At 38.7% G+C, this 25,213-nt stretch overlaps 1 protein-coding gene across 2 annotated transcripts; it reads right to left on the reverse strand.

The window, feature by feature from the left end:
• Positions 1-493: 493 nt before the first annotated feature.
• On the reverse strand, positions 494-24,787 carry LOC113674092 (cilia- and flagella-associated protein 43). 2 transcript variants are annotated; one of them, XM_089195890.1, is made up of 31 exons: positions 24,655-24,787; positions 23,920-24,176; positions 23,298-23,394; positions 22,535-22,702; positions 21,841-21,998; positions 20,783-21,010; positions 19,681-19,796; positions 18,954-19,085; positions 18,250-18,360; positions 17,303-17,383; positions 16,817-16,965; positions 16,197-16,300; positions 15,519-15,674; positions 14,786-14,964; positions 14,315-14,464; positions 12,619-12,760; positions 11,641-11,897; positions 10,859-11,062; positions 9,979-10,255; positions 9,104-9,285; positions 8,128-8,404; positions 6,990-7,339; positions 6,148-6,431; positions 5,258-5,489; positions 4,718-4,830; positions 4,326-4,392; positions 4,160-4,252; positions 3,501-3,574; positions 2,930-3,101; positions 2,437-2,590; positions 494-1,175 (listed from the first exon to the last, which is right to left on the reverse strand). In XM_089195890.1, the coding sequence occupies exons 1-31, from the start codon at positions 24,681-24,683 to the stop codon at positions 1,006-1,008; spliced, it is 5,163 nt and encodes a 1,720-aa protein (XP_089052016.1). In that variant the 5' UTR covers positions 24,684-24,787; the 3' UTR covers positions 494-1,005. The 2 variants fall into 2 exon arrangements, with proteins under 2 accessions (XP_089052016.1, XP_089052017.1); XM_089195891.1 differs by lacking the exon at positions 494-1,175 and adding an exon at positions 1,182-1,347.
• Between the last annotated feature and the right edge of the window lie 426 nt (positions 24,788-25,213).

A 25,213-nucleotide genomic window follows, 5' to 3' on the forward strand; every position in this document is an offset into this window, starting at 1 on the left:
GGCTATGTAAACACGGAAACCATTTTACATTTCTTAATTTATAAACAGCAGAACTTGACCCTATTCAAGACAATCGTGTAGTTCTTAATAAGGATATTTGAGACATTCTACGGCTAACTTTGGCTTGCTTATTTGACGGTTGACGGTAAAAAAAAACGCGTTTATAACGGTTGACGATTAATATTTTGGCTATTTGACGGTTAACAGTTAACCACATTTAGACCCTCCTGTTAGGCAGAACACTTTTCTTTCACTGGGCCTGTCTCCACACAGGGGTATCAATGGGTACCGGTGAATGCTGGTGGGTAACCTTATAATGAACTAGCATCCCATCCAGGGAGGAGTGGTAATAATCGTCGCTCCATGCTATGCTAGTACAGACTTTAATTTTTTTTAACCTTTGTAAGATACACTGGGTCGGTTATTTAAACAAAGTTTAGCCGTTGTTTAACAAAACCGCGTTCTAAGCGATCTTCAATTGAACCAAACCTTTGATCTGAACATTTATTTTTGTGAACACTGTCAAGAGTAGTGGAAGGACATTTATTTAATTATATCAACCCTCTTATAGAGTATCCCTGAGTTTCACTGCTTGCATAAAACTGCGGTTTTGGGTAGATCTCGTGTATATAGTCGGTCCAATAACTCTATTTAAGCAATTATGGTCGCTAGTTTTGAATCGTGTTCTACATTTTCCATATTCAAGACTAATTCAACAGTGAAGTAAAAAGAAATTAAGTACACACTTTTTAAGTTTTTCATTCTTGGAAGTTCTATTTACATTTGAAATTGCGTTACAACGGTTGCTCAAACCTACATTGTCACTACATCAGTTGAAACTTCGCAAGCGAAAGGATTATTTTTATAGAAAACACTCGGAAAAGATAAAACCGCTCTGTAAGATGTTCCAAGCGGAAGAACATTCAATTAAATATTACAAACAAATAAACGAGTATTCACTGCTCGTTCAGATCTTTGTTTCATATTTACAACACAAACGAAATCCTAATGTTCAATTTGTACAAGTGCTGGGAAAGTACGCATGCGTAGTCGTTCAACTTCTGCCCGCAGCACTGCAACCTCCTGCGCTTGTGCTTTGGCGAGGTCCACTAGCTTTCGCCTTGCTACTATGTCCTGCAGGCGGCGCTCACTTCCAGTGTCACTCCGGCCAGCAGCTGTGTGAGAAAAAAAATTATGCAAAAAAATGTAAGAAACTATCTAAAATACATGCCTGCTTACATAAGTAAAAATTAATAAAAAGAAATAAATAAGGTCAAGACAACAAATAAAACGAAGTACACAAACCGAGATCGAAATAATCATCTCCTGAATAGCCATACGATCGAACTAAACCACAAAAAGAGAACGAAGCTAATATTTAGCCATCTTGACCGAACAAGCTCGGTCAATAAGGGATTTATTATCCGGCAAAAACATTTCGCTTTATTGTGAATAAAGAATGAATTGTTTACTTCGACAGCCGGTAAAGAAAGCTATCTGTGTTTGCAGCAAAATAAACCCACGAGAGTCGCTTATGTTTCCTTTGTTTTGAATGTCCTCCGTTGCTGCTTGCGTCTCCATCGCCGACTTTGTCCAAAGAGTTACGAACTTTGTCAATCTGCCTCACGCAATTTTTTTTCTTAAACGGGATCAAAGCGGGCAATCCCGAGCGGGGAAGATAGGCCCACCTTGCCCACTCGGGTAGCCAATCAGAACACAGGATTCGCTTCATATTGCCCACGAGTGCTACCAGCTGTATAACAAGGAAAGCTACTGGGCCAACTGTTACGGAACTAAAAAAAGGCTCCAAAGATCCTAACTTTCAGGATTAAATGAAAGTTGATAAAGCAATTATGTAATTCCCGCTAGTTGGATACGAGGTGGCTTCTAGTTTTCAATTCACTTCTTACGGCCTCATCTGAGCATCGTATCGATCGCACAGAGCGAAAAAAAAAAAAAGAAAAAGAAAAAATACAACAGAACCTATTAAGCGTTTTTTATGACCATGAAAAAAACTCTCTTTAGAGTGATTAACATCTAATTTCTCCTAACAACATCACCTCCAAATCACACATCAAGGTCACAAGAATAAAGCGAATGATCTTTAGAAGCTTTTGATTGTTAAACAAATTCTCCTTGTTAGCACCTTAGGCAATGTATAGAGAACAGTGTGGAGAATATGCATGCTGATGTTAGGGTGTAAAGGGCTAAAACTTTGCTGCTTGAAAAGTCAAGCCTGAGAAAAACGGGAAAAATCAAATTTTAGATCATTGAGTGCTGTCATTTTATTTCTTCGCTTTCTGTCCATATTTTTTCCCTGTTCTATCGTGTAATACCGTCGCATAAAATTTGCGCTTTTCATTTCCCTTTTATGGTAAATTGACGAGAAGCGAAAAAAAAAATGCGTAGCACGAAGGTACAACCTATTTCACTAACCATTTGCCTCATTGACATTCCTCCTTTCAGCGACGGACAGAGCAAGTTCCTCTAGGTCCGCGTCAAGCTGTTCATTGTCTTTCTCCTTGCGACGTATTAATCTTTTGATATTCTTTATTGTTTCTCTGCGGTCATTTACATTACGATGATGCATCTGAAGGATAAAATGGTGGGTTAGGGGAGGGGTAGGTACGCAGTTGCTAAGATACTGGCATTGATACTTTATTTGGTACCAATTTAAGCATGAGAAATTACATTAAATTTCCTATGAATAATATACAGACAATGTATTTTTGCTTATTCTAAATTTGATAAAAAAATAATAATAATAAAAAAAAAATGAGAAAGATCTTCCACACAAAAATCCTTGCCTTTAACCGTTCGCAAAATACACTTGTAAACGTTTCCACATTTCTCTATGTTCTTTCATTTCCTTGAGGTTTGATGTTACCCATTTTTTGATGTTTTGTGTTTCAGTGCATGAATCACTGACCTTTTCTTGTAGTGTCAAAGTTTTCTCCAGTGTCTCGATCTCCTGCTGTTGCCTGACTTGTTGGTCACCCTCTGATAGAAACTGCTGGAGTTCCTTAGTAACTCTCAGCAGTTGAATGTCACGAATCTTGGCCTGGAGATCTTCCGACTGCATGTCCATCTTTTTGTGCTCCCTGAAAACAACAGCAACTCTCGTTATGGTGATGTCCATAACGGGGAGTGTAACTTATTGAAGAAAATAAACGCTCGTGTCAGTTAAGGTATTCGAAATTTAAGTGACTATAATTAACAAGCGAACTGAAGGGAGAAATCGATAATGTGAACAACCCATATTAAAAAAATTTCTAAAGTTGAAGTTTCCAGCGTCAGTCCAATTCGCTCTGACGAAAGGCTTGGGCTTGAAACTTCTTTACGGCGGCCAATTATACATTATCAACTCAGTTGTACCAAACCATCTTGTTATACCTCCCGCCCAACCCCCCCCCCCCCCTCAACCGACGCAGCACCACAGTTCCTTTAGACTTTACCCCTTTATATCAAAAACAATTTTAATAATAAAGTAGCACAATTACCACTCCAGTCGATGAATTCCTTTCCTAAACTCCTTGCTGTCCTCCATAATAGTAATCTTTCCTTTCCCGAGAGTCTGGAAACAGTCGCCAAGACAAAAATAGGATATCAGTAAAATTAAAACCTCATTATCAATCGATGAGCTTTCTCCGTGAGGATATAAAAACAGCAGAACAAAAGGCAACTCAAGTAAGATAACACGGACAATCAGCGATCAGCTATTTCGGTTAATATCATTTTTTTAACTTTCAGTAAAAACTAAAAGAAATCACAATAGCCAATCAGAGCACAGGAAAATATCACAAAAAAGCCATTGAAAACTCGTTGCAAAGCGGAGAAAATTCCTTAAAGCACAGGAAATGGGAAGTGACTAAGTCATGATTGGTTTTAGTCAGGTTACATCTGATTAGTCGAGAGAGCGGTACCAGTTTTCTGAGCCAATCATAGAACGTAAACTTATAAAATCGCTGAATACTTTCGACACTCAACTTAAAAGCAGCAGCAACAGCTGAGTCGATGTTGACCAAAACTACCTAGCATGTCAGTTTCTGGAAACTTCAAGGGAAAATTTGTCCATTTATTTTTATTTACATCACCAAGAAAGACTTATCATGGAAAAGTTTCTACTATAAATACGACTTGAACAGAAAATTCTACCCACCGTGATCTGTGCATTAAGGTCCTCTACAACAGAGCGATGAATCAGAGCACTGTCTGTATAGACTGTGATAAAGGAGCCTGGTGTAACCTCCACCTAAATTACAACACAGCGATGGTGAGCTACCTATTAGTACTGGATTTGTTTGATGACTTTGTAAAACACTGACCTGTCCCTGTTTTAGCAACAGCTGTACTTCCAAATTTATATGAAACTTCATTTTCTCGTCCCTCAATCTACAAAGACAAAAGGTTAGTCAATAGAATAAGAAAGATGAATGGCTGTAAATATATGAAAATCATGTATGTGAACTGCGGACAAAGAAACAAATATGGAAGCGATGTTCGCAGTGATGAACACTACCTATGCAGTAGGGAAAATAAGGCGTGAAAAAAAATTCAGGCCCGCACAGAGAATGAATGAAGGTTATAAAAAAATTACTTGCCAGTCATCGTTGGCCATAAGTGACTTGTGCACTGCATACTGCTTGGATTATTAATGTCGGAAGCGTCATTTGTGTGAGTGGTATAAGAAAGTTAGTCAAAGGGGATCATTGATTACCTCTGTAGTTCCTGTAAAGTGTGCTCCAGCTCTCTGTTGACTTTTTCATCGTCTTCTGTTCTTCTTTGCAAGAAGGCATTCATTTCTGCTAATATCAACGCTTTGGCCTTGACCTATTAATGAAATTGGGAGGGGTACCTTAGTGGTTTATGGCCCTAGTTTGAAATCTTGGTCTCACTTTCAAAATTTTATTGTGTCACTAATTTGACTTCATGAGAAATGGGTGGGACAGTGCGTCCAGAATCACAGGAGTATTAATCATGCATTTTGCACTGATGGGTGGGAGGTCTGTAACTCCGGCTATGACCGAGGTCTTGAAAATGTACCTCCAACAAACAAATCACAGCTTTTGATTACCTAGAGTGGACATAACTCTTTCCTCGCTCGAAAACTTCACAGAAAACCCATAACTATGTCATCGTGACAAAGGTCAGAGCTAAGAAAAATCCCCAGTACGTTGCGAACCAATCAAATTCTGTATTCGATTTGTAATCTGTATTCGATATTGCGCCCTCTTGGAAATAGAAGTAATCAATTCACCTGCTGTTCACTTTCGACTTTCTCTCTTCTTGTTTGCACCAGTCGTTGCCAGACAGCAGATTCCACCCCTTCAGGCATGTGCTGTTCATCATCTAGCTCATCCATTGCGCGCTCCAGGCTTCTTATGGCGACAGAATTACTACGCGAGGAAGAAGGCCTGGGACCGAATGGACTGCCTCCGTCGGGATGGTCTCCGTGGGATTCTGTGGCAGCTTTAAGTTGTTTCTGTCCTCTAAGAGAAGAAAGAGTTAGGAGAAAACTTTAAATACGAGAAACATATGCCAAAAGAAATGGAGTTTCAGGGAGTCCTCGTCACGGTCCAGACCAGCGGTCGATTAATTGGAGCATTAATCCCATTTAATAGGTCTGGAAAACCCCATAGCACTCGAGTTGTTTTTTGTTTTTCTGAAAACAGGATAGGACAATTATCCATGATGCTGCAATGGTCAGTAACAAATTCAAATGAAAGAAAGAAGTGATGGGGGAGGGGGGGGGGCAGCACTCTTTCTGTAATAATGATGCCAGATTGGACCCGGATTTCCAAGCCAATACACATAGTTATCTTCATTAGACGTCACACTTGCTTTCCCTATTATGACATTAATTTTTCTCCAAAGTTGTACATCACAGAGAAGAGAACTAGATGAACAAAAGTACGCAAAAATTTCTACCTCCCGGAGATCGTGTCGGAAAGTGAGTTTGTAACGGTCCACTTCTTTCTATTCATCGAGTCTACGACAACAGGTCACCTTGTTACGTAATATTGAACGCACATTTGCTTGCACTGCTGTGCGCTGAACACGTTTCGCACAGCAGTTGTAGGGAATCCCCGTAACAATAGTCACTCGGCTCAGTGTTAACCTCATATATATTGCAACAGTTTTTCTCACCTTGGTCTTCGTTTGAACAGTTTATACAACTGTTCTACTGTGTGCATGTCTTGGTCTGCAAACTCTTTCTTGAAAGCCTTGTCAAGCGCCTTGTCTTCAGCCAACACAATCTCGTATGAGTCACGGAACTGATCCACCTCCCGCTTAGCTTCAGCCAGCGCACCTGCAGTTTGCGTCTTCCTCTCCCTCTTTTCGTTCATCCGCCGGGTCAGCTCGTTTTCCTGATACTCCAGCTCGGATTCAGTCAGCACTGAGACCATCAGTCGCATAATTTTAAGCTCTTCCTATGGATACACAATCCACGAAGAAGACGTCAAGGTATGCATTATTCAAAAAACATTCGGACGAAGTCCAAAACGTCCCAAATGGTAAAATTCGAAAAGTAATTAAAAAGAAATACAAGGTGAAGAATGATTAAAACTTGCTCAATGAAAACCGTGCTGTGTTGTTGAAAACACGAATCAATTTAAGGTGACTGAATTCTCTAATCATAATTTTCAATAAACCAAATTTCATTTGAGCTGCGGATGAAAATCAAGGAAAGCAATGATCCTCGCAGGGGAGCTGTCATTAAAGCAATTACAGGGAAGAAGAAACCTGAATAAAAATTCAGGCATGGACGGGATTCGAATCCAGGCCTCCCAGATACCAGCGCCACTACCAACTAAGCCACGAAACCACACGCTGGGAGCGGGGCACAGCTTAGAGGGTTCTGAATTCTCTTGATTAATACAGCGTCCTGGTTGGCCAGTTCTGACTAATTATGGGTGCCTCACTCCACCAGAATAGAAAATCCATGACGGAACACATAAATAAAGAACGATTTATCATGGCAAACCAACCTGGTAAATAACCATTTCTGTTTTGACTTTCCTCTGAAATAGCTGACTGAGTTTCTCGTCAAACGAGGCTGTGGCATCAGTGATTCCGCTCTGTAACTTCTTTAGCTCAGTCTCCAGTGATTTCCGGTACTTCTCTCGATCCTCTTGAAGCTGTTGTTTCTTCTTCTCGAATTCCTTGGCCGCCTTCTGCTCCTCCTCGCTCCATTCCTCTTGTGGTTTGCTGGTGATGAACTCTGGCGGGACCAGATCCTTTTTCAGCTCGTCTTCTATATTCGCCTCCAGTCTTCCCTGCATCATCATCATCAAGGCTCGCTCTCGTGCATTGTCGCCTTTCTCCGCTAAGCGGCGTTCTACAAAGTATGAGGAAAAAAATTAAAATCGAGCTGTACTTTTGAGCGTTGAATAATGTAACGCGGGCTTGTCTTGGCTTTGCTGTGATTGATCCAGAAATTCGTGCCACTCCTAACCAATCAAATGCAAACACGAAATCGCAACTTGGTCAGTCACGTTATCCCGCGTTTTAGTGAAGTTGGTAGTTTTCTCTTTAAGTTCTTATTGACTTCTACAAATATACTTCTGTGTGTTCATAAACCGTTGACTGGTTTTGTTTCTCAGTCTAGCTAAATGCCTTCCCGAACAACTCTTAACTTGATATTTAATATTATTTCTGCTAAGCTCCTGAATGTCAGTGACGGTGACACTCCAACTAGTAAAAGCCGCGATCATCGAGCGCATTCCGATTGAAGATCGAAAAGGTACACCCAAAGTAATCACAGCAGCCAATCAAAACAAAAGAAGGTAAACAGAAAGCCAGTGATAACTCAGAGCAAAACAACTGAACAACCTGAAGCGCGGGAAAACGCGGGTGACCAAGTCGCGATTGGTTTAAATTTTGAATTTGATTGGTTTAGAAATAGACGCGAATTTTCTGGACCAATCAAAAAGTGAAGTAAAGCTATACCAGAGGAATCCCGGATTACTTTGAAAATTGTTCTATGGAAACCAAAGTTAATACAAGACGATGTTCGGTTTCAAAAAATTTGTTCACAAATAAATTGTCCCCTCTCTCTTTCCTTAGACGCAGGTTATGCTGACTTTGTTGTTCTCAAAGTATATCTACCTGTTATTCAAAACAAACCTTCTTCAATCTTTGCTTGTTCTTCAAGCTTAAGCTTCTCCTCCTCACTAATGTACTTCTCAAAGGGTACTTCACCATCCTTCACTTCCAACAGCAGCTCAGGTTTTTCGTCCACACTCATCTCCGGCTCAAAAACCTTCTCATCAATCTCAAGATCACCCAAGATCTTCTTTATCCTGTCGTTTCTTTCTTTGACTCTTTTGATTTCGGCCTCCTTCTGTTTGAATATTTCGTCGAACTCCTTGTTGAATGCCACTTTGATTCTGTGGATAGCATCCTGGAATTACAGAGAAACGTTACTCAATTTCAGCTAGTTTTAGTTTGAAAAAAAACTTTATAATATACGAGCTCGTATCTCTTCTGGCCCTAATTTTGGTTGCACAAGGGAAAGAAGTGAAAAGCTTTAATCTTGCAATCCAAACATCGCCCACCAACACCAAAGAGGTCTCATAACACTCACACAGCACGAAAGATAAATCATCTCTCATTTAGGTTTATCTTCATGTAAGTAAACTTGGTTGAATTTTTGAAATTACATTGTACTTCCAATATTTTCCGAAAGCGTTTTGTCCAATGGTTGGCGCGCCAAACTCGGTATCAAAAGGTCTGGGTTCGAGACTTGGCCTGGCCATGCGCTGTGTTCTTAAGACCGACCCTTTACTCTCACAGTGCTTCTCAGTATCTGAGCAACTGCGCACCTACCCCTCCCCTATGCCAACAACAGTTAATTGATTGCAAAATAGGATTAATGTTGGGTAGGGGAGGGGTAGGCGCGCAGTTGTACCAGATGGGTACAAGCCAACTTATCGAAGTCCCGTCCCGCCTAATGAAGAGCAGAGGCAATATCATGCTTTGGAAACCGGGATAAGTTCGGGTAGTAATGGGCAACTAAGCTCGTAAGATTAAAATTCCCAATTTTATCAGACCTTGATTAATTTATGTAGCACGTAATAAATTTTGTCGACTTGGTCGATACCTGCAACAAAACAATCTGGTTGAGTTTCTGCTGCACCGTGTGGAGCTGGAACTGACTCTGAAACAGCTCCTGGCCGCCGCCATAAGCTGCACCACGACTTCCGGTTGTAGCCGGGTTATCTCCAGACCTCTCTCCTTCATCCTCGGCCAGAATATCCTCGTCTTCAAACTCTTGTCGGTCATCTGATTTTAATAAACGAATATTAATTCATTAAGCACTATACTGTACCTCAAATCTGTTTACTGACGTAACAACCATCTTAGGATGTTGAGGGAACACGAAGAAAGTTCAAGTTGTAAATCACCAAAGGCAAGCTATTAAAAGACTTTTCGGATGTGCCACTAACACAATTGGGTTATTAGGCCAGCAAACCAATAAAAACTGCGGTAATCACTATTAAACAATTGCAATGAGTTTATCGGCACACAAAGTAATAGGTTGTTTAACCAATCAGAGCGATAGTGGTATACTCATTAATTCATGACTGATAATAAACGAAGGCTAAAATAAGGAGCAGAAAGAGCACATAGAAGCCCACGAAAGCTACATGAGTATAACTAATTCTGTTTTGTTTGTGCTTCTTACAAGAAGGCAAGGTTATCTAACAAACCCAGTGCAGAATTAGGCACTAAAAAAGCTTGTCACAACTTGAATAACAACTTATTCAAAGGAGTTAAGTCAAAATCGTTGAGTCAACAGGAAAGGAACCATAAAATATTCTTTTCAATTTCAAAATGGGTGGAAACAACCAACAGGGAACAAAAATGGATTGACATGGATTTCATATCGTTCCTTTGAAAAAAAATTCAGGCTGAATGTTACGAGAAGAACAAAATCTGACGCGGCTCTTTGAAACCAACAGCTTGTTTTCTTACCAACAAGAGGTGTATTTCTGGCCGAAGGCGGACTAGACACTACATCCTTGCTGGCTGCGGACTCAGCTTGCTCGATTTTCCTCTGGTTGATGACATACTGAACTTCATCCAGTTCTGCTTTAGTTCGCTCCTTCATAGGGTAGTTGGAGACAGACAGAGGAAGGTGAAAGGCGTTCACTGAACGTCCTTTGACGACCATGGCGTCCCAACATTCTTTTTTTATTATCTCGCGCAAGTACTGATTGGCAAGATTTGCCAATTCTATCTCCTCACGGACCTGTTGGAGAATAATCCAGCAATAGACTATGAATACGTGTACCCGGAACTAACAGCACGAATTGGAGTGACTTTCAACGGGTTTGCAATTGGTGTTACTTTACCTCGCTCTGAGATTGGTTAACCGAAAAAAAAAAAAAAAAAAGAAGCCATCCTCTCAACCAATCATACGCAAGAATTAAGCCAATCTCCACAGGGTCAAGCGCGCTTTCTCACACTTCAGAAAGTATGCTATTTCTTTTCTTTTGATTACTTCTCATTTACTCCTTACGATTGTTATAATTATCCTATATCAGACTTGACTGAATTTCTGGTTCAGTATGAACCCAAAAAATATTTGATTGGGAAAGCTTAGTGAGGTTTTCACACAAAACCGTATTCAGTACGATCATGTGGTGTTAAGAATATGATTTACACTCCTTCATGCAAATGACAAAAAAAATGCTCAAGTAACGAAAGAAATAAATTTCTTGAGGAATTTACGTTGGAACCTTGTTAAACAGGTTTTCTACAGTCCGCCTACGCATTACAAACCGAAAGGAAGAGACGATAATGTAAAGCAAGGTGTGGTATTGCCGTTAATGTTCAAACCTGCTTTCCGTACCTGTTTAATTTTCTCTTCCCCTTCTAAAATTAATTTCTGCCGCTGATCGACATCCAAGTTGTACTCATATCTATCCAGTTTTTCTATTTCCGGTGCTTGCTGGTTGTCACCCATCATCTGCAGCACGGTGTGACGTAATTCTTGAATTTCCTGACGTAACTTCCGCTTTATCTCAGCGAATTTTTTGGCCTCTTCACGTTGGGTCTGCAGAAGCATATAAAAATTTGAGGGTGCAAATATCCTCCAAAACTGAGATTCCCCGCCCGTCAAGTTTCTTTTTGACTATGAGCACGATACAACACCTGCAATTCATTTTTTTTACGTTTACGTTTAGCGCAAGTCCAGAAACGATTGTATGGTGCTGTATGTTCAATAAGTTCTCTCTCTCCTCAATCTCCCTCCCTTGCACTTTCCTCTCCTAACCGCCCTCCCCTTCCATCCACGTCCCTTCCCTCCCGACCCCTATCCTGAACTGTCACGTAAAAATAGCCAAGGCAGTTTAGTCCATAGTTTTCTCTTGGGTTTATGGTCCGTAAGGCAGCCTTAAAACTCTCTGACACGAAATCCCTCTCAGTACTAGATCTTTCATTTAATCGTAAAAAGAGACGAGAATTTGCAAATGATATTTCCGCATCCAGAAGATTGATCCTTGTCCAGAAATTGTTTGCCTGGAGGTCATCCAATACACAGAAAAACATAATACTGTCACGAACATGAACCCTTGATCAACAATAATAAAGGCAAAATTGCCCATTTCCATGGTCATTTTTCCATTTCTATACCTCGCTGACAGCTTTCTCAAGCCAGGTTGCATCTTCTGAGGGAGTAGGAGTGGGGGTGGTGTAGATACCATCTTTGATAACTTTCCTTTTCTGTTGTTTCTCGCTCGCCTCAGTGTTCGCTTTCTCGACCGGCGAGAGAGATCTGGGCACGTATTCCCCTCGTTCAGCCGCCAGACTGTCTTCGTCCTTTCGCATGGTAGTCAGCAGTGATGAGCGCGCACGCGCAGCATCTATGGCTGCTGTCGCCTTGCCTTTGCCTGAAGAAATGAATCAATGAATAAACAAAAAGAATATTTAAAAAAAAGAAAAAAAGAAACAGGGAACTTATTTCAAGAAGGAAAGATACCTATAAAAAGTTAAACAAATTTATTATAAAACCCGATATAAATAATAAAAATTCCTCAGTATTTTAACATCTTCATTTTCCATACACTACGATACCAGATATTTTTGTCATAGCCAGAACCTGGTACATCGCCATGGGGTTTGTGTTCTTATCACAGGGTTCATGTTTTTAGTCGTTTCCTCACTATTTAGTTTATATCTCTTAAAATAATACTATCGGGAGATCTTTATCTTCGCTTACTCCTGAGTGAAAAATATAAGTCGTACACATGCAATTGAGTGGCAGAGTAGAGGACTTAAACCTTTGATCTTCAGATTACAAATCCAAAGTTATAAACCACCCTACCTCTTAGCCTCCTAAGAAGTGCTTTTCATCCTATTAAACCATTATTCGACAAAGTGGAAGTAAATATCTACTACTTAAATCAATACTGAGGTGGATAAATGTTTTAGAAAAATACCACACACAAATTGGTTTATTTCTGTAAATATACCAAAAACTAGTCGGAAATTTGAATATAGTCTCTTCGGCTGCTCCGATGTGAATAGTACTTAATAATGACTTAAATACCACCCAATAAGCGCACTAATCACCTGTGTAGTGTATTCTAACATTATCTATCGCCATATTACCTGTTGATGTGAAGTTCCAAACCCAACAGGCCAACACACCGTCAGCACCTGTACTGAGCACGTGTTGTGAGTCACCGGTAAAACAGACGTGAGACGCTCCGCCTCTTTTGTAATGATGTGCAGAAACACACAATGTACGATCCTGTGAACACAGAAAACGTATTTTAAGGTAGTGACAGAACAAAGAGATAAAAATACGTCTAAATTGTTAGGCAGTGACGCAGAAGTTTGACGGAAACGAGAGAAATACGCGCGCCCGCATTTATCAGTCCTGATCACTCGCGCAAACCTGCATTGAGCGCCTTACAAAAGCGTGCGTCTGTTTGGTCGTCCAATGCACATGGTCGTCAAATTGAAAGTCACGCTGGGCCTCTTCAGAACGTTAAGAATGATTTTGAAAAATGACATACTCCTACAACAATTTTCAATTCCCTAAGATACTTCATAAGGAGTTCCTCTCTGCAGAATAGTCTCTTGAAACAAATATTTCCTGGGGTAGTAAAAACCCTTTGAGGCAAGGAAAAGAGAGAAATGCACGAAGATGACAAGAAGATGGCAAGAAAGAAGAACCAAGATGAAAACCTTTGAGGAAGAGGCATGGTCCACAAACCATACAATCTTTATCACCGCCACTAACAAGTATACGAAAAAAGGTATTGCTTTACACTTATTGAGATTTCAAAGAATGCCCTAGTCGGTCAAAAAATTGTGGACAGCGGAGGCGACTTTTCGACTATGGTCGCCGTCATTACACACACACGTTCACAAAAAAAACAAAACGAGAAAATCAAGTACGCTGGCCTTGCACTCATCAAATAAGTGTAAAATTCACTAACTACAGCTGTTCTGTTTATCAAAAATAATAATTATCTTAGTTGAGAATGCCTTTTTGCGTAGCTCCTAACTGTTTAAACAGATCGCCATTAGTTGAAAAAAAGAGAAGCCAGATTTTGTCACCAGACAGGTGTTAAAGTTAATCGTATTTTAGACTCCGTAAAGAAACAACATGAAGGAACCCATCAAAGAGCATGCAATTGACAACCGAGTACCGTAGATGATCAATGGTAGGCGACCAGTCCCAAAGGCGTTGAAATCCACGTGATCTCTGGAGAGTAACTTGGCAAACAAACACGGGAAGAACTGCTCAGCACGAGTGCAAATCACAAACAGCGCGCGCACGTAATGTGCGCAATCGCAGGAGCCCTTCGGGCTCCTGCAATTTCGCTGTCTTTGAAAAATTTACTCGTACTTATTGAAGAAATAAAAAACGCGCCGAGTGCATTGTTGAGTTATATAAGCACGCGAGAATTTTTAAGAACACGAGAGAAGTGCAGAGAAGCACGAGTGTTCTCAAAAATTTCTAAGTGCTTATAACTCAACAATGCTCGAGGAACGAGATTTTTTATTTCTTTTATAAGATGTATCGTGAATTTCGCGCGCTCGTACTGATGACGTAGGCTGCATGCATTATATCTCAACAGAGCACGCGTGTGACGTAAGGCGCGTGCTTTATGGAAATATAATGAACTCGTCACGACCAATCGCAGCGCGCTCATTTCTCTGAACATTTCATAATAAAACCATATTGCACACGAAATCATGTAATTACCAATACAAGTTTCGTTGAAAATCAGACTGGGCTAAAATTGGTCTATAAAAATTACTTAACTTTACACAAAATCTAAAAAGTTCTCACCAATGCACCAACAGCTCTGAGGAGAAGTTTTCCATCAGGTGAACAGCTGGCGAGCCATCTTAAATGTGGAGACAGAACAACGCGTCCTCCGTGCAGCTCATGACCAGGGTATGACCCTGAAGGCTGCAGCTTGGAATCTGGTGGAACACTCTGAAAAAAGACTTTCATTCATTGTATTCACACGAAATAAAAATTGGACAGAAATCATTCTTTTCGTTGTACGTCTTAAGGTGATTCCTTGAAATTTATTTCTGTAATAGTTCTACAAATACTTCTAATAATGATAATAATAATAATAATAATAATAATAATAATAAAAATAAGCCGTAATAATACTGAAAATTGACTTTGTAAATATCTCTGAACAGGATAATTCTAAAGAAAGGGACTAAAACATTTTGCGCCAACCGCCGTGACGGTAACAAATGACGATTATGATAAAAGGAACTGAAACGTTTTCATTGCTATTACCTTGCCCTCTGCGGCCAATGTAAGTTTAACTATTTCTTTCCTTGCATGTGCCACTGTCAAAGCGGTCTGCGGACTGGTCAACACAACACTGTAACAAGGAGATGCTAACAGATGCACGACTTTCTTCACCATTTCATCTCTGTACAGAAGAGTCTTGTTCAAGAAGGCTTCCTTGGCCCCTGTGCATGGCAGGAAAAAAGATAACAAGTCTAATGGGATAGTTGAGAAAAGATTACATGCTTTCGGCAAGAACACAAGATATACGCGCAAAAGAAGGTCGTTCGCCTCAATTCTCATGCACACTTGCCACTTGTCACTCGCGTTTCCCGCACTAAATCTTTTGCAACCTGTCAAATCAAATCACGCGCCAGATATGTAGGCTATTTTAGGTACTCACAAATATACAAATATCCCGGGTAGTCAGTAAGGGGGAGGGGGGGTGGGGAAGGTAACCGTGCTTTTTTTTTTGGGGGGGGGGCTTCAATCACAGACACACCTCACTCGGATATTTCAGACATATTTTGCCTGTCTACTATAATAAAGGACTAATACCAGTGAGGAAAAGGGGGGGATTACGTTTTCTCCCTTCCCATCACATTTCACGTCCATACTGTCTTTTAAAACGACTCAAGAAGAGCCAGCAAGAAACGGTAAATATTTCATCAAGTGTGAAAAACCAACAAATAAACAAACAAACAAACAAAACACAACTGCGGTAATTTTCGACGCCTACCGTTCAAAAAATCCATGGTAACTTCAAATTCTAGTAGCTTTGTTGCAAATGTTTTATCACTACTCGTGCGGTAGGCCACAGCTATCGTCCATGGTCCCTGGCTGTCTTTTTCTCGAGCATTCAGAGTAGTTATTGAACACACTGTGCCTTCCAGGTCTTTATGCACAAAAGGACAAAATTAAAAATTAATATGAGCCACATTAAAAAATACTTGTTACGTGATTTAGTGCACGTTTTTTCTTTGTCAAACAGTATCTCCACATTTATTCATTAATGGTTTAGCACTTGGTCGTGTCATCTTATCTTTTGGCCGAGGGAAATCTAGAGAAGGACTGTTGTTGATGGGAGTTACTGACGTTTTGACAATCTCAGCGACAGTCCACATCAGAGTCAGGAGTAGAGCTTTTGCCAAGCGAGTGTTACAGATCTGGTTCGTGTAAACTGACTGGTTAGTTTTGCCGTAAGTCGGTCTCGATTGGTCAGTTTCGATCTATCGGGATATGAGGTTATTTCTTGAGCGGGATGAGAAAAACAAGGGCTGATAGTGGAAGCTCTTATGGTAGTCTAAAGAATGCTCCCAACTTTTCTTGCTGGAAAACCATTCAGAAGAAAATACTAGGCTTATTGAGCTTATAGTTCTGCTATCTCTATTCATAAACAAAGGACCTAAACCAGTACCTAATCGCCCAAGCACTTTGAAGTTGTTGCTGACTCTTGCATCACACACGAAGACATGTCCATCATTTGAGCCTGTTACATATATCTGACCACTCCAATCATAACTGTGAGTGAAGTTAGAGCAATAAAATACATCAGTTGTCAAAATTCAACGCTTGGATAAATCGAGCTACAGTTCCAACAATAAAATAAAGCAGTTAATGGTGAATCTCTAGAGAAGTTGTATGCAGCTGCACCAGAAAACATAACAACTCCAACTTCCCCTAAACCGCCCGTAACTGCCCATAAAAAATGGCGATCGTATTACAATCTCGCCCCACTCTCCTTCAGTAGATCTTTGTGTTTTGTTTCCATAGTGACTCAGGAGAATAATTAAGCAGTAAAGAAAACCAGGCTTGAAAAAAATTCAGGCCTGTACAGGATTTGAACCCATGACCTCTGCAATACCAGTGCTTCACTCTACCAATTGAGCTAACAAGCCAACTGGGAGTGGTCATTATGTCGGTTCCTACTAAACCCGTGAAGTGATGAATCGATGACTGCAAATACACGAAAATCATATAGGTGAACTGCAGTTTAAGAAATGAATGTTGAAAGCAAACTTTGCAGTAATGACCTACCTAAGTTGCAAAACTGGCCCATGGTGAATGTGGATCCTGTAAATAAGACGAGGCTGCTCAATGTTTGTCATCTCAACAAAGTAGATATGGCCAGTAAGAGAACCTATGGCCACTGTGCTGGAGGATGGACTACACTGTATACATGAAGCCTGTAAAGAAGAGTGGGGAATGATGTCATCAGTACTTACATAGAGTGTAAGATGTGGATCTTGATATTAAAAATACAAATCAAGACATGCAAACTTTCAGACATAGGAAGGGGTGTACAAAACACAAGGGTGAATACCAGTTACACCCACATGATGCATATACACTAGGCTATTGGTGCATAACTTTGATTGCAGCAGGAAAAATATGACTGCATTGCAAATTTTGCAAATTTTCCAAAAAGGAAGGCAAATAGAACTAAGAATCATTGACAGAAAAAAATAGAAAAGAAAGAAGGACTCCAAACCCTAGTTTCTCTAGGGATTCCTAAATATGTACCTGGCACTCAAGATGGATTTTAGACAAAAGTTTGCTTGTTTCAATGTCCCATGTTTGCACCAAACCATCTGTTTTACAAGTCTGTAAAATATGAAAGTTGAGAAAAATAATTATTATTTTTGGTTCACAGTCTATAATCTGCTACAATAACACTTGAGGCCTAACTGATGTACATTCTCAAGGTTGAAACTGTAATTAAACATACTTACTATGAACTGTTAACTCACTAAAATAATAATAATGCTAAGAGTCAAGAAGTTCATTCCACTTTTGTCAGGAGGGTGTGACAAAGAAAAAAATTAGATTCCTCTCCAAGAATCTTAAAATAAAATGATAGAGTTTATGTTCTAGGGCATAAATATATTTTGGGCCCAACTCAGAGTTATTTTAACCTGAGCCTTTAGGCCAGGATTAAAATGACTCTGAGTAAGGACCAAAACATATTTAGGCTCAGAAAAACATGAACAGTAGTACAGACTATCATTACAACTTTGGAGGACACTGAGAAAATAAAAACTGAAAAAATGACAACAACATAGTTGACACAACCACAAGAGTATCTTCGAGTCTTACAGGTTTTATTTTCCCTCAATGAAAATACACCTTCCAGTGAAACTGGCAAGAAATTTCAAAATCTTGCCATGTGAGTTTTTTTCAAAAATTGTTAAAAGCATGAAAGGAAAGTCCAAGCTTATCTACAGCTTATTTGTTCATTAGCTGCTTAGATTGGGCAATTTTTAAAAACATTTTAGCCCACTAAAGGCACCATCACCATAATGATAATAATAATATTGAATCTCAGACCCGCCGAAAATGGATGTTACCCATTCAGTTGCAAATGACTTGATAGCAAGTCAGGCCATATGAACATGACAAACCATTTACTAAATACAAAATCATTGTATTGTTTACCATAAAATTAAAACACTATTCCTTCCATCTCTTACCACACAATACTGACTTCCTCCTGCCAGACAGTCAACACCCACAAACTCAGCATTATGAATATTAAACAGCTCTGCCACAGATCCTTCAGAATCATAGAGATGTACAGACCCCTGAAATAATACAATGTATTATTGTGATTTTTTCTCTTTAACTTAAGGTAAAAGCCACCAGCACTTTTTTTAATTCATGTGTGGAAGAGATCATTTTTTCACTTTACTGTGTTCTCTCATGGATGTGTTGATCATTACCATTACAATTTCCTCAAATGTGATAGGTGCGTTGGCTACTTTATTTTTCACTAATCATTCTGTATAGTTATAATCAGACAGTAAAAGCAGCCAATCATGCTAAGTCCACCCAGTTAAATCCACCAATCACAGAATTGATCACAATAACCATAGGAACAATCACTTATCCTGAAAAAAGAATCTGGGGAATTTTTTCTTTAGACATAGTTTCTACTGGAGATGTTTGTCCTAACTGTATATTGTTTTTTTTTTTTTTTTTCAAAAAATGTAATGGTAATGACTTATTGGTAACAGGACTTCATTTTGTCCAGTTCTGTCTGTAATCATACTTGTGATTGACAAATTGGTCTCCTGCTTTGCTGTCTTCTGATTTTGTTAATCAATCATATGATCACAGACCAAATTAGTCCTCCAGTCAGTCCCATTATTTAATCTGAAAATCCATTGGCACCTACCTTGGAACTCCCAAGGGCTAACGAGCGATAATTTGGTGACCAGTGAAGACTTGTCACAGCACAACCAATGTCCAACTGCTCCAAGACTTTAAGCTCAGCTGATTTTATGTCCAAACATCTCAATACTCCATTCTGTTAAAGATGGAATTTATTCAAAAGGTATCTGGAAAGTGGGGCAGTAAATATTACCTGAATAGAGGGTGTGTAGCCGAAGTTACACATAATTGCATGTATTCATCATTTACTTAAAAACATCTACACACCTATCATACTTAACACGAGTAGGAAAATACATATTAGAAAATGAAAACCTGTTAATAAACTCTCAACAAAGAAAAATATTTACCTATATGGTGTATAGCTTTACCGGGGAAAATAAACACAACAACACTGCTTCTTAAAAAGTGGACATAAACATTGATCCACAAAGCCTGACAAATTACTTGAAATAATTACGTAACATTACACAATGGTATAAATGTCTAAGTACACAATGCAACAAATGAAACATACAAACACTCACATGTAATTTACAACAATACACACAGGAAACTGTATGAAAATAATTTTTGCAGTCACAGGGTTTGTGAGATTTAGTTCTCAGAGGTTACTTGTGAGATTGAGTTCAGCCATTTTTCACACCAAATAACCAAATTATCTGGCTTCAATGTCACAAAATGGTACTAAAAATAAGAAGGTAGGAATAATAAAACAAAATTTAGCAGACCTGCCCAGCAATATACAGTCCCTTCTTATGTAAAGCCAGACAATCTGCTGAACCTGGTCCAACATCCAGGGACAAATCACTACCCTTAGGCTTTTCGTCATTATCAGGATCTCCACCTAGCAAGAATAGATCAGATTTGCTGTCATAAATGCGGTTACAGCTAAATGCAAGTTAACGGGGTTAACAACAAAGAGCATCAGTGTTTTCTGGTAGTCAGCAGTTTTCGCATATGCACATGTGTGGGAATTCCCATGTGCTCTGCATTGGAGGCATTCTTGTGTGTACTTTGAGCATGTGCTTGTAACATTGCAAGGAGTGGTAGTTCTTCATTCAGGCAGTTTTTCCCCACTTATTTCCTCCCTCTTTCTACTGTCTATTCAGTGTGACAGGTGCCTGTTCCCCTTTCCTATGTGGGGGCTCATAACTGGGTTGCCAGGATTTGCCAGCCGTGGGAGAAGTCTCCATCTAGGAGCTGGCTGCCAATAGTGGAAGCTCCTGGATGTTTCAGGCACCCAACCTCCAATTAGTGATATAGTTGTTAATTCAAATATAAGTGAAATTATTACAACTTCTGGAGTCTGTAAACTACAAACACCAAATGCTACCACTCTTGAACAGTGGCCCATTTTAATATATTGCCTACTTGCAGTATTTCTTATTTTGTGACATTAATAATGGTAATTGAACTGAGTGGGGTGCAATTTGGTCTGAAAACACATGCACAATCTCAAAATCAAACAAATGCTGAGCACAAGTTTGATTTAAGATCACAATCACAATAGGCCATTTTACAGTTGTGTACTTAGTTGCCAAGCCTTTGATTTGGAGTGAGGCTGAAGGTGACCTTGTTGTGATAGAGACCAGTATCCAATTAGCATGATAACAAAGTAATTTGCATTTGTAAAACAGCGAGGTTTGTATCATAACAAGGTCACCCTTAGCCTCACTCCTGTTCAAAGGCTTGGCAACCAAGCATGCAACTGTAAAATGGACTATTTCAGACCAAAATTGCTTGACACAAACTTCAATTACCACTTTTTGCATTATAATTAAGAAAAGAAACATGTGAAGCTTCTCTTCTGCCATTTCTACTGTGACTTACTTTTCCCTTCTACCATTTCTGCTATACTTTCCATGGTGGTCTTCCTCAATAAAGATTGAGTATCTGTTCTGTCCTGTTGCAAACCCTTTGCATTTGGGTTCAGTACCATAGTAACTTGGTTGTTTTCTGTGTCAATGCAGATCACCTGACCTCCTTTACAACCACAGTAAAGTTTACTGTCTGGTGTCCAACAATGGTTGACAGGCTCACATCTTTCCTTTTTCTCACCTAAAACAAAGAAATGCCACCCTTTATTAATTGACATTAAAAAAATCACAAGTGTACAAAAATTATATTTAAAAAAAATACATTTTACACCTAATATATGTTCTAGTTCTTAAATATTGCAAGACAAAATGCTTTGAAACCTGATTAAATTTGTATTTCCTCAGTTCTAGATCAATTATTAAAATTCATTCTTAACAAGAAAAATATAAATATAAATATAATTTCAAACTTAATTTCAGCATGACTGTACTATGGAATGAGAATAAATGCAATCTGAGAGAACAGAAAAAAAAAAGATTATTCAAACTTATAAGAATTCAAAATATTTCTGTTAATTAAGGCCTCTCAAAGAAAGATATTCTTTTACTGGAATACCTGAGATTATCTCTGACATATTTAGAGCAACATATGTAATAAAAGTAGTCAACTCTAAAGAATTAATGTAATATTATGTAGTTAAATGTAGTTAAAGTTAGTTAAATGTAGTTATCTAATAAACCTCAAAGTCATTACCTATTTATGATCAGGTATTTCCTGTTTTATATACAGGCTAAGCTGTATATATTCTTAACCCTTTCACTCGCAAGATCTCTTTTAATTAGTTATTCTCCTTACTTTCAGTCATACAGTTCATATGATATTACTTTGGAGAACTTAGTATTGGATCAACTAACAATCAATACCCAATAAAAAGGCACTAGACTATTTTCAAAGAATTCCCCTTTTTTTCCCTCTCTTTTCATTTACCTCAGTCTATATCACAGAAATTTGACAAGACAAGCTGAACTCAATTTGGTTTCTTAAAAAGAAGAAAAGTATCAAACTTTTACCTGGCTCATAACTCTTTGCATTCTCTCCTACTAATCCAGCTATGGCTGCTTTAGTAATTCTATATCCTTCTGGATGGCTCATACGACTAACAGACTGCCCCAAGTCCTCAAATTCATCATCATCTAGGCTTCCATCAGCTGGAGGAAGTCTTACAGAACTAATAACAACAACAAAATCTTTTATTAGCTTCCTAGACATTTTACCAAAAGCTCTGTTGAAATACTTGTGGGTGGAGAGAGATACCATGTATAAATTGTTCTTCTCAGAATATTAAACTCAATCCCAGCAAAGAGTTGCACCCAAAAGACAAAGATGTGAATATTATCATTAGCTTGGAATATAAGTATAACTGCAATAAATTATGTGAATTGATATATACAGTGGATAGTCTGGAACTTGAGTGTGATTTCAAGAACTATGCGTCAGTTGCACTTTCTATATGTGATCACGTATATAATCACACTTTAATTAGTGTGATAAAGTGTGATTTCACTTTCTGAGTGTGATCAAATTTACATTTATGATCACATTCTTATTGTTACCAGGGGGAGGCCAAAGACCATCACACTTCCCATGTGATGCATTTAGAAACCAGGCTTTAATGGCTGACACTTTGAAAAAGACCTTCAGAATGTTTTGTTACCTTTTTTTACAAAATGTGCACAACAATTTGTATGAGACACAAACACAGACCTTGAGACTAGTGAATACTTGGTATTGAGCTGGCCAACATTCCACAGCATCAGGACATCACTTGACACAGTACATAACTGACGCCAGTTTGTTGGGTTGAATGACAATCCAGTACACAAATGTCTTCCAACATCAATTGAGCATAGCTTTATCTTCTCAAACCAGTTCCTGAAGATGTTCAATATTTAATGATGATCAAACATTATAATATTTACTGGAACTTATATCCACATTATCCATCATTTTAAGAGGAAAGCAAAATTTGTGTAAAGTAATTAAAAATTTTAATTAATATCTCTTCATGTTTTATATTTACAATTTTCACTGAATCTCAATGACTTTTTAGGCCAAATTTTCAGGTAATTATATCTAGAAGTTGAAGATTTACCATTTCAAAGAATTTTTAAAGCAGTTGGAGAAAAAAGTAGGTCCTAACGATGCTTACCAGTCGTTTCGTACCCATGGATCTTTCATTCCCAGACAATAATTGTACCCAGGCTCAGACGTTTCGTACCCACTTTCGATCAGTAACCAACAAATTATGAAAAAATGTTTAAAACAATCATAAAGATTTACTTCATTGGGTATGAATAGGTACAAATCATCTGAGTATGAAAGATCCATGGGAACAAAACAACTAGATACCCCAACAATTACTGTAATTTTAAAAGTGAATTTTAAGGTGCAACACATTTTAGTCATGACTCAAAGAGCAAAATTACCCTAGGAAAAAAAAAATTTTAAATACAGATGAACTTCTCACCAGACAGTAAGTTGAAAATCTGGAATCCCTGAATGTGTTGCCAAGATGCTGCTATTATTGGCAAAAGCAATGCAGGAGTATGTCAATCTTGCACCACCTAAAGAATGAAAACATATCATATTTATTAAATCAATTATAAATTGTGGCCTAAATAGGTCATTTCCGAATTAACTTTTGCCTCTTTAAAAACAAGGCCTGGTGCTCAACCATTCATATGAAAATGAGTTTAATTTGTATGTGAATAAAAACTTATAACCATGTGAAAGGATGAGCACCAGGACTCACTTTGAAAATAGGGGCCAACCATATTTCAGAAATGACCTATTAACTTGAGTGTTGGTCTTAAGGCTCTGCTGAGTCAACAAAAAGATATTCAGTATCATGTTTTTATTTTTCCAACATTCTGAATAACTATCCCTGCTCTTTTCTCCTGTAATTCTTTAACTGTCTGTTCTTTCCTGAACCATTTCTAGGCCATTAAATTTTTTTCAGGTTAAATTTTAGTCACAGGTCTGTTCATGAATTTTATGTATGAGATTCTTAACACATGACTTGGGCCTTGTAATCCGTGACATGAGGTTTGAGCAGCTGTAATAGGTAATTATCAAGAAACAAAGTTTACCTTCAAGAACAGCTCGTGGTCTTGAAAAGTCAGGGAAAGTATAGATAAAAAGCTTGGGGTTAACTCTCAGTTCAGCAAAAGCAATGCTACTAGTGGAAGAGTTCACAGCAAATGCTCCAATTCCATCCCCAGGACTGGATAAAACTGACTCCCTCTTGTCTTTCGTATTTACAAATTTAATGTTGTTCCCACAGATAAAGCAGACAGTGTTCCTGTTGACAAACAATGCTGGGGAGCCATTATATCCCTGGGCCCACCTGGTAAACATAATAAGAGGTTAAGTCATATTACTGCTGCATGATTAAATGCGTCGCAAAGACATATTTAAAACATAACCCTCCTTCTAAATGAAACACTTAACGCAAATTAAAAATAAAATATCCCTAGCCTTGGAGATAAAAACGTCAGCTTTCTCCTGAAAAACGAGCACAAACAACAGTACATCCTATTTTGTAACAAAACCATCAAAAGCGATAACAATTTTCAATGAACAATTTGAGCTAATCCCTTGCGTATTTTAAAGCTCGATCATGTAAATTAATCGATATGATACTTCTACTAAACTGTGCGACATGAGAAATTATATCAAACATCAACTTTTATGAGATTAGCTAGAACGAGGCTTCTGGCTCTGCAAACAGACATGAGAGACGTTGCGTGTTACTACCTTTTTGATTGACCCAAATGTCTGGATTCAATCATCAAATGGTATCAAGATATATAAATAATTCTTACCCGAGCTCAAGGGTTCCAAACTGATCCATTTTCAGAGTCAAAACAAGTAAACATCTAAACTTCAAGGAGCCCTGCTAAATTTCACCGCCATTGCTATTTTTTTCTGTCGTTGCCATGGACGCAACTCCGCTGACCAACTTTTTATATCATGTCCTTAGCTCTTCACCAGTCTCCTTACTTGTTGAGAGCTGCTGCTCAGGGCCAATCAAGGTAAATTGAGGTAAATCGCGGTAAATCGCCTTTTCGGATTTCAGTGGATGGACCCAATGAACTAGCATCCTTTTTTGCATTCACAGGCTTCTCGTAGAGCCTCGCTGACCCACTCTGCCCACCCGAGGAAGATCTATAAGTGGCTGGGCACGAGAAATGTCTAGATAGCCAATCTACTTCACACTACTTTTGAGAAATGGACTCCTTGCATAAACAAACAGTAAGTCTTCGTAAAAGGAACGGCGCTGAATTTCTACGTTAAAACGACAACCGCTAAGTGAAATCCTTTTACTTCAAGAGATACTGGAGAAATAATTGACATCTTTTTCTTGAAAAACACCCTATGGGA

Source organism: Pocillopora damicornis, chromosome 2 (assembly GCF_964200805.1).
Source record: "Pocillopora damicornis chromosome 2, jaPocDami1.2, whole genome shotgun sequence".
Taxonomy (NCBI): domain Eukaryota; kingdom Metazoa; phylum Cnidaria; class Anthozoa; order Scleractinia; family Pocilloporidae; genus Pocillopora; species Pocillopora damicornis.